The sequence below is a fragment of the Lactuca serriola genome, chromosome 4, assembly GCF_051521515.1.
Source record: "Lactuca serriola cultivar US96UC23 chromosome 4, Lser_US96UC23_V15, whole genome shotgun sequence".
Lineage (NCBI taxonomy): Eukaryota > Viridiplantae > Streptophyta > Magnoliopsida > Asterales > Asteraceae > Lactuca > Lactuca serriola.
In genome coordinates, this window is record NC_136411.1 from 23,709,530 (window position 1) to 23,718,597 (window position 9,068).

Below are 9,068 nucleotides of genomic sequence, written 5' to 3' on the forward strand. Positions count from 1 at the left end.
TGTTAGAATAAGAATCATACACTTATCAGCTAGCTAAAAGAGTTGTGACATTTTCAAATTGCCTTGATACATTTACAAAAGTGGCATAAGACCATCCTTATAACTTATAAGCAGCACTATCTGATGCAGTGTTGATGTTATGTCTTAAGCTGTGTTCCATATATTTAGTTGGTATTCTTATCTGTTACCCAAGTAAATATAATTGATTTAACTTTTACATTATGAAGTGCAGATTATCATTTGCTATGGGAATGTGATTTGTGGACTCAAAAGAGAAGGAAGGATGGTTATCTGGCTATCAGTGAAGATGATCAGAATCACAAGAAAACTAGGATTGTGTGTATAAGGGATTGAAAGGATTGTGTGAATAATAGAGAATGGAGTTTGATCACAATAATGTTAGGTGGGTTGTAGAACAAGATAGATTAAGCAGATTGCCAGATGAGCTTCTTCATAAGATCATGTCTTGTTTTGACATGAAATTTGTTGTTGAAACGTGTTTGCTGTCATCAAGATGGAAGCTTCTGTGGACATCAATGCCCTTTCTTAACTTCTCAAGCTGTAATTTTGGGTCTTTACTTAGGTTTGCTGAATTCATGACTCATGTTTTGTTTCATCGTGATCATCAAAGAGAAGTGTCTTTGTTAACGCTACATTTCCAAGGAGCAGCTAATGATTTTTTTGTGAGAAAGATTGCAGATTATGTGTGCTCTCACAATGTTCAACAACTAACTATCTGGCTCACACACCACCTTCCAAATAACCCTCCTTTCCTGTTTGCCTCTAATTCACTCAAACATTTCACACTGACTAGCATTGTGATTGGAGCTTGCAATATTACACCCAAAACACCTTGGGATTTTCCAGCTTTAACAACTTTGCATCTCAGTGGCATTGTATTGAGTGGTGATCTTTTCTCCAAGTGTGTAAACTTAAAGCACCTCACTTTAGAATCTTTTGTTATTAATGTGGATGTGGAGGAATTTGACATCATTACCCCTCGACTTTCTAATCTCATGCTTATCGGTGGGAAATGTGCTTCAAAAGTCATCAATCTGATTGCACCTCAGCTTGAGAATCTCACAATATATCATTGCATCATCAAGCTCTTGAATGCTCCATCAATTCTTTCATCTTTGTGTTACACGGGTTTTCCGCATCCACAATTGTTCAAAGATTGTTTCCATTCTCTAAATGAAGTGACTATATGCTGGTTAAAAATGCCATATAAGAAGGAAGATGCTCACAAAACTATTCACATGCTTCAGAAGCTCCATAGTGCCAGATATGTTACACTTGATGCTTACATTGTTGAGGTATTGTGATATTATACAATCTATATATATATGCATATGCATCTTTAATGTATATATTTCTTTTTGTTTTTGTGCATGCAGTGTATTTCATCATTTCCGGATTTATTATTGCACCATTCTTCACCTTTTACCAATTTGATTTGCCTGACTATAGACTCCAGCATGCGTATGGATGTAAAAATGTCTATTGAAGCTAGAAACTTCTTGATTGAGAAGTCTCCAAGTGCCACTTTAATCATGAAATGACCCAAGGAACTTTTATCAGAAAGGTATTAATTTTCATAATATTTTCCATGTGTGGCTGCCTTGTATATATTGTTGTTTATGGCTTTTAGTAGTGAGGTCAGTTGGAGCATGTTGATATTTTTGCAACTTATACATTTGTTTTAAGTTGTTAATGCTCTCTCCATTCTAAGAATTAAAACTTTAACAAATCATATCATTAACTTTTCAGGGCTGCTAATTATTGGCCAACATGAAGATGTTTGACCCCATTGGATTCATGCAAATTTTTGTGAAAAAGTCAGAGTTATACCATCTTTGGAATTATTGAATCTTATTTTTTTTTGACTTCTGTTATTGAAACTTTTGATTACTACATATACCTTGTTCAACATTTTGGAAGATACAACCTCAAAGATAATAAATAGTCCTATATCTTATTTCAAGCTAGAAGTCGTTTTATATGAAACCAGAATATTTCCAAGGATTAAATTTAGACGTGATTGATTTTTGTTTTGTAAACCCGGCCATGAATGGATTAGGTAATTCTACTAACTCCCAGTTGTCTTATTCTTGTGTATAGCTCCAATGCATTTCACTGTCTCCATTTTTTGTTGATTCATAGTGTATCGGATCAGCATCCGCAAAGTCAGCTATATCATCAAGAGAATGTTCAGCATTGACAGGGGTATTCTTGACCACAGATGAACTGGATTCCCCTAGCTTGCTCATAGATGGAGTGGTTTGTATTGTCATCTTCAATGAAAATTGTTGTTTAGACTTGTGATCATCTAGTCTCCACCTTCTCATCTGTGTGTACTAGTTACTTCTCCAAGCTTTGATCATGAGGGAAGGAATGTAGTGCCATTTCATTCTTGTGCCCAAAGCATCTTTGGATCTCATGCTAAAAGAATAAATATTGTTGCTGTTGGGAAACATCTTGTTTGAGGTCATCAGTCATCTTTACCCTCCCCATTAGAGAGCATTGGTCGCATCTTTAACCATTCTTAAGACACAAATTATATCCTTTTGAATAAAACCAGATGCTTGTTTTTCTTTTGCAAAACTTGATCTTTTGCCCAGATTTATGGCAACAAAAACATTTATGGCCATCTTCCTTGTCTGAATCATCTTGAGAATCCTCTTTATTTTGTTCATGTTTTGGATGAAGAAATTCTTTCAAATATATTTTCAGCAACGGCCTGATAAATCAGGAACAGGGCTTTCTTATCTTGTTTCTTTGATTCCTTTAATTCATTTGTTTGTTGCTTCTTTTATGATTTCCCATGAGTCTTGTGATCCAAAGGCTTGAATCTGAATACTCCAATGGAAGTACTTCCTTCCATTTAGTTTGGGCAATTGAGTTTGTGATGGCAATCGACATGAAGAGAAATTGACTCTGATACCAATATGTTGGACAAGATGAGAGTTTTACACAGAAAATAACTAAGAAATCTTGTATTATAATAATCGCCACACGTTTACATACAGAGTTTATACATATTTATAGACAACTAACTGATACAACCCTTCATGGGAGTCAGTTAATACTTAACATAACTGCCATCTAACTGTCAACAGGTATAACTGCCAACTGTCGGATTATTATAATCGAATACGATAACTTTCTTCACTATATCAACAGACGCATACGTTGCTAGTCCTCGATTCTTTGGAGGATGTTTACTCCGTGTTTGGGCCATCCAACAGACACATCATGCCCCTATAATTTTGCACATTATAACCATTAAAGCTTATCTAAGCTTTGCTAAGAATAAGAAATTACCTTCAATCCAAGATGTAGAAGCCTTGATTCTTAATCATCTTGGAAATCCTTGGATAGAGCTTCAATCTCCAAGCCTTGAGCTCTCAAATTCACCCCTAGATGGTGTGAAGAAGTGTGCGGGTGAAATGAGAGGCTAAAGACCCGACATTGCACATGTTATAGGGACTTTTCTCGACCACAAGAATGGGACACGGCTGTGTTCCATGGTGATAGGGCCCATGTTCCACCCAAAAGTGCTTAAATGGCAATCTACTTTATTAAAACTCATTCCCAAACGTTTTTGGGGCTTCGACAGTGAGACACAGCCCGTGTACCCAAACAAGGCTGTGTTCTGCATTAGGTAGTGTATTTTTAGTGGAAAGTTCAAACAATCATAACTCACACATTCAAACTCGAATTTCAATGGTCTTTATATTCATGGATTCATATTAGAGTCAACTACAACTTTTCTTTAGATTACTTTTGCTAAAAGCATTTACGTTTCAATTTATATTCCATGAATATAGGGTGGTACAGCTTCCTTTCTCAACAACCAAAGGATATACTATTTTCGAATGAGAGTTTATTTGTACACAATAGTTTTTTTCATACACAAACACAACAATTTGTACTTTAAAATTTTGTATTGTACAACTTTATAAACCTTAAATTGTTGTGTATGGAGAAATATTCTTGTTTACAAATCACTTCCCCTTTTCGAATTACCCTAATTTCTTCGTCTCAACTCCAAATAAGTTGATTCCTTTTGCCAATTCTTCTTTTTTTGTCATGACTTTATACATGGGTGAATATACCCTTGATTCCATGCAATGAAATCAGTCTTTCACTTGTAACACTCAAGCACATTGCTATAAAAATCAAATACAAGTATTGGTGCTTTGGTTTTGTGTTCCCAGCCACATTATATGTATCGAATCATACACAAACAATGTCTTCTGATGTAATTCATATAACATAACCCATTTACAAGTTTACTTCAACTTTATCTTGTTTTGCACCCTATATCAACTTACTTTGTCTTTTTTTTTTTTGCCGATTATATCAATTTGTTTTGCTATTTCTTTGAATTCATATTCAAGTGATAATCTTTTTTCACCCGTTCACTAATAATTTATATTATAACATTCCTCATTATAGTTTTCATCATAATACATCACGTAATGTATACCGGCAACATTCTTCACATTTTGTCCCACTTTTACACGGTGTAAGGGCCTTGGTCTTTCTATTAGTACAAATACATACCATTCATTACATTAATATATTCCAACATCCTAAACTGAAATTTTCGGATGTTATACTTTTCATCCTAGAATGTATAGACGTCGATGAAAAAATCACATATCCAAAATCTGAAGTAAAAAAGGGTTTCAAGTTTTACAAGTGAGAAAATTTAAACAATTATTCAATTTGGGAAAACATTCAAAATGAGAAAAGATGGTGTCATGGTGGTTTTTATGAACGAAAAATGGATGGTGGCAGTGAGCTTCTCAGATGGAGAGAGGTGAGAGACACGTGGTTGATGGTGAGGATATTTGATGGTTCGGTATCTAAATAATTATATAAAATAAACAAAGCAGAAAAATAAAAGATAAAAATAAAATAAGGATAATAAAAATAAAATAAGGGTAATATAGTCATTTGAGGTCTGACAGGGACCAAACCGAACAAATACAATAAGGACTCTGCAAGTGTTTTTTTCTTAGTCGGGAGAATTTCATATATGACCTAAATAAATGAGAAAATATCATACTTGTCATACCTAAAATATAAATATTATATATACCAAAGATTTATTCGAAGAATCAGTAGGAGGTTCAAAAAAAAATAATAGAAAAGAGCAATGTCATCGTTTGGATTGACGATAACATATCCAGAGTACCTCGTAAAGCTTGTGTGTATGAATATCGTCATTCAGGGTCGGTCCAAACATATATGGGTCCCGGGGCAAAAAGAAAAAAAAATGGCTCCTCAAAGACAAATATAATAAAGATTAAAAATATATATCATTTACTTTTCAATATAGACGTGTTCAATTAGCACTAATAATCAAACTAAGTTGTTATCTTTTAACCTAATTTGAGTTTCAACCAACTTTAGGCCCTAAAAATCACTTAGGTATTAATTTTTTTTATATATATAAACTACATAGCCCATAAATTTTGGGCCCCCTGGAATCGTGGGCCCTAGGCGGTCGCCCGGATTGTTCACCGTCTGGACCGACCTTGTCGTCATTGGTTAAACCAAACATGATATTTATGAGTGTTATTCTTAATCTTCAGGGTGATGAGGAGATAGAAAAGGTGGTTGGCTATGGTGAAGAAAGATAAATGGAGAAGAGAGAATTTGATTCCTCTGGCAAATTGAAATGGTGTTACAGTTTAATAATGAATTAATTTTTTTTAATAATGAATTTATTATAAATAACAAAAAATTATTTTAAAATGTTTAAGGCTATGTTTGACGTACTAGCTGAAAAGCTGGCTGTTAGCTGAAAAACTAGCTGATAGCTGAAAAACTAGCTGTTAAATAAAAAGCTAGCTGATAGCTGAAAAACTAGTTGATAAAAAATAACGTTTGGTAAAACTAGCTGAAATATATAAAATTACATAAAATGACATGTAAGAATATATGTTTCTATAATTAATTAAGGGGTGTATTGAAAATTTTAAAAAAAACTCCTAAAAAGTTAGTTTAAGTAGCTTTTCAAAAAGCTAGTTTATAAGCTACTTTTTGGCTTACCAAACACGACAACATAAAAAAGCTCAAAAAATAAGCTAGCTGTGGCGCGCCAAACATAGCCTAAAATTAAGATTTGAATGATATTTTAAAGTTTATTTAGGATATATATATATATATATATATATATATATATATATATATATATATATATATATATATATATATATATATATATATATATTAACTAGACTAAAAATCATGTCTTATTTTCTTTGACATTTCACGTAATATGAGATGAGAGATGCAGTAGTAGTGTTAACGGGACCAACAAAAATGGCGTTCTCGCAAATTCTCAAGCGTTCAGCAGCAACAACACCTGAGATATTCCGCTCTTCACTTCATTCGTCGTCATCATCCCCATCAATCAGTGTTACAATCAGCTCAATCGAAATAATCAAGGAATCTCTAACTTCAAATCAGACTAAACTTCCCCCTTCATCACTACATCTTTATCTCAGAAGTTTTTGCAACAAAACCATCGAAAACCCAGATGCATTCAACCACCAAATCATCACTGACGCGGAGAAGCTCTGCAAAATGATATCAACTCATCGTGACACTTCACGACTAGAGTCTTTGTTGAACTCCACTCAAATTGAACTCTCTCCCGCTCTTGTTGTCGAGGTTCTGAAAAAACTGAGTAATGCCGGAGTTTTCGCACTTTTTTTCTTCAGATGGGCAGAGAAACAAAACGGGTTCAAACATACTTCAGATAGCTACGACGCCTTAATCGAAGCTCTAGGAAAGATCAAACAGTTCAAGGTTATTTGGAGCTTGGTTAATGACATGAAAATTAAAGGGGTACTGGGCAAATCCACATTTGCTTTAATTTCAAGGAGGTACGCTAGAGCAAAGAAAGTGAAAGAAGCCATAGAGGCATTCGAGAGAATGGAGAAGTTCGGATTGAAGCCTGAACTCCATGATTACAACAGGTTTCTCGATACTCTATGCAAGTCAAGACAAGTTGAGAGTGCACAGCAAGTGTTTGATAAAATGAAAAAGACAAAATTCAAACCAGATATAAAGTCGTACACCATTCTCTTAGAAGGTTGGGGTCAAGAAATGAATCTACTGAAACTAGATGAAGTTTACAGAGAAATGAAAGGCGATGGATTCGAACCAGATGCTGTTGCTTATGGAATCATCATAAACGCTTATTGCAAAGCAAAAAAGTATGATCAAGCAATCAACAAGTTTGATGAGATGAAATCAAAGAATATAAATCCAACCCCACATATATATTGCACTTTAATCAACGGGTTAGGCTCCGAAAAGAGATTAAACGAATCTTTAATGTTCTTCGAGCTATCAAAGTCTTGTGGGCATTTACCCGAAGCTCCAACTTACAATGCAATGGTGGGGTCTTACTGTTGGTCAATGCAAATGGATGATGCTTTCATGGTGATTGAAGAGATGAGGAGATATTGTATTGGACCAAATTCACGCACTTTTGACATAATTCTTCATCATCTTGTGAAAGATCGAAGAACGAAAGAGGCTTATAGTGTTTTCAAACGGATGAAAGATGAGTTTGGATGTGAGCCAAGTGTGAGTACTTATGAGATCATGGTGAGGATGTTTTGTAATGAAGGTAGGGTTGATATGGCGATAGGTGTTTGGGAAGAGATGAAGGATGAAGGAGTTTTACCAGGTATGCATATGTTTTCTACTTTGATTGACAGTTTGTGTCGTGAGAAAAAGTTGCAGGATTGTTGTAAGTATTTGGAAGAGATGATGGATATGGGGATAAGGCCTCCCGGACTAATGTTTAATAGATTGAAAAAAGCTCTTGTTGATGAAGGGAAAGAGGATGTTGTGATGATGTTGACTCATAGGCTTGAGAAATTGAAAACACTTTTGGTGGTTAGTTGAGAGGTTTGTTTGAGAATTTAGGGGACAATATCAAGTGTAAGATTTGAAGTTTTAGGTTATATATTGGCATTTTACTTGCTTCCCAACCTTACTAATTATTTTTGTATCTTTCTTCTTAGTGGCTGCCTTTTTCATTCTTTTCTTACATGTCATGTTAGCTCCATGTTAGTTTTTTTCTCTTTCTTCTCTTTCCTTTCCAACCTTCCCAAATCACTTGGAAATGATAATCTTTCCTTTCCCACACTCCCCACACTCAATTTTAATAAATTAGTTTTAAAAAATTAAAAAATGTAAAACACTAAATTTAAATAACATTTCAATGGATTTGCTTACCGGATCCGGATCCCTTCAAAACATATTCACTTATTTGGATTCACCTAACAACATCATATACTTGTCCACTTTGAAAAACGGATTCACAAGTGGGCAAGAGATGCTAGGAAATGGTCACTGAATGGGAAGGGTGCCACATAATATGGGGTGGCGTTCCTGCCATTCATGTGGTTGACGCAACCTCCTTCACGTTGCTACTTCTTCCATGCTGTCTACACTTATTATGGTTGGCCTCTCTGACACTCTTCATTGTTTTTGAGGCAAAAGGTTGTTATAACTAGTGGAGGCCACATTTGGGTATCAATTCTTATTCCAAAGGGAAATGATTCGTACACAATACTTTTTTTCCATACATAACAATTTATGTTTTATAGGATTGTACAATACAACATTTTAAAGCATAAATTGTTGTATACGAATCAACCCCCTATTCCAAAGAGTTGTCACATTCAACACGACATGTGCTCTAAGCATCTACTCAATATGTACCATAATCCCATTCCTAGCCTCAAAATTGGTTTAAGCCTTTAAATATAGTCCCTTAATGTTTGTGTTAAAATATAAAACAACAAACATGAAAATGTGTACTTAAAAATGTATAATTAACCTGTTACAAGCAACGAAAAGTAGATCTTTCAATTCGTGTATTCATGTCATTTTCACGTGTTAGCCACGAATTTGACACGACACAAATTCACGAAGAGAAATAAGATTTATCTCTCTTTTCAATATGTATTCGTGTCGTGTCACACACAAATTTGTGTCTCAAATTGTCAGGTCTAACGAAAATTACCTTT

General features: G+C 34.5%; 2 protein-coding genes across 2 annotated transcripts; both read left to right on the forward strand.

Moving 5' to 3' along the window:
- The first annotated feature begins 236 nt into the window (after window positions 1–236).
- Window positions 237–1,972, forward strand: LOC145099999 (F-box/FBD/LRR-repeat protein At3g51530-like). The gene is made up of 3 exons (XM_079037446.1): window positions 237–1,316; window positions 1,398–1,585; window positions 1,771–1,972. Exons 1-2 carry the CDS (start codon window positions 378–380, stop codon window positions 1,560–1,562), a joined length of 1,104 nt encoding a protein of 367 aa, XP_078893572.1. The 5' UTR covers window positions 237–377; the 3' UTR covers window positions 1,563–1,585; window positions 1,771–1,972.
- A 4,313-nt stretch (window positions 1,973–6,285) lies between these two features.
- On the forward strand, window positions 6,286–8,076 carry LOC145101186 (Tetratricopeptide repeat (TPR)-like superfamily protein). Its single transcript, XM_079038358.1, has one exon. The coding sequence runs from the start codon at window positions 6,301–6,303 to the stop codon at window positions 7,936–7,938; it is 1,638 nt and encodes a 545-aa protein (XP_078894484.1). The 5' UTR covers window positions 6,286–6,300; the 3' UTR covers window positions 7,939–8,076.
- Window positions 8,077–9,068: the final 992 nt, after the last annotated feature.

Excerpts from the sequence above, each read along its gene's own strand:
- LOC145099999 (XM_079037446.1), top strand. The coding sequence starts at position 378 with ATGGAGTTTGATCACAATAATGTTAGGTGGGTTGTAGAACAAGATAGA. Across the intron at positions 1,317-1,397 it reads TTGATGCTTACATTGTTGAG|TGTATTTCATCATTTCCGGA; the intron begins GTATTGTGATAT and ends TTGTGCATGCAG.
- LOC145101186 (XM_079038358.1), top strand. The coding sequence starts at position 6,301 with ATGAGAGATGCAGTAGTAGTGTTAACGGGACCAACAAAAATGGCGTTC.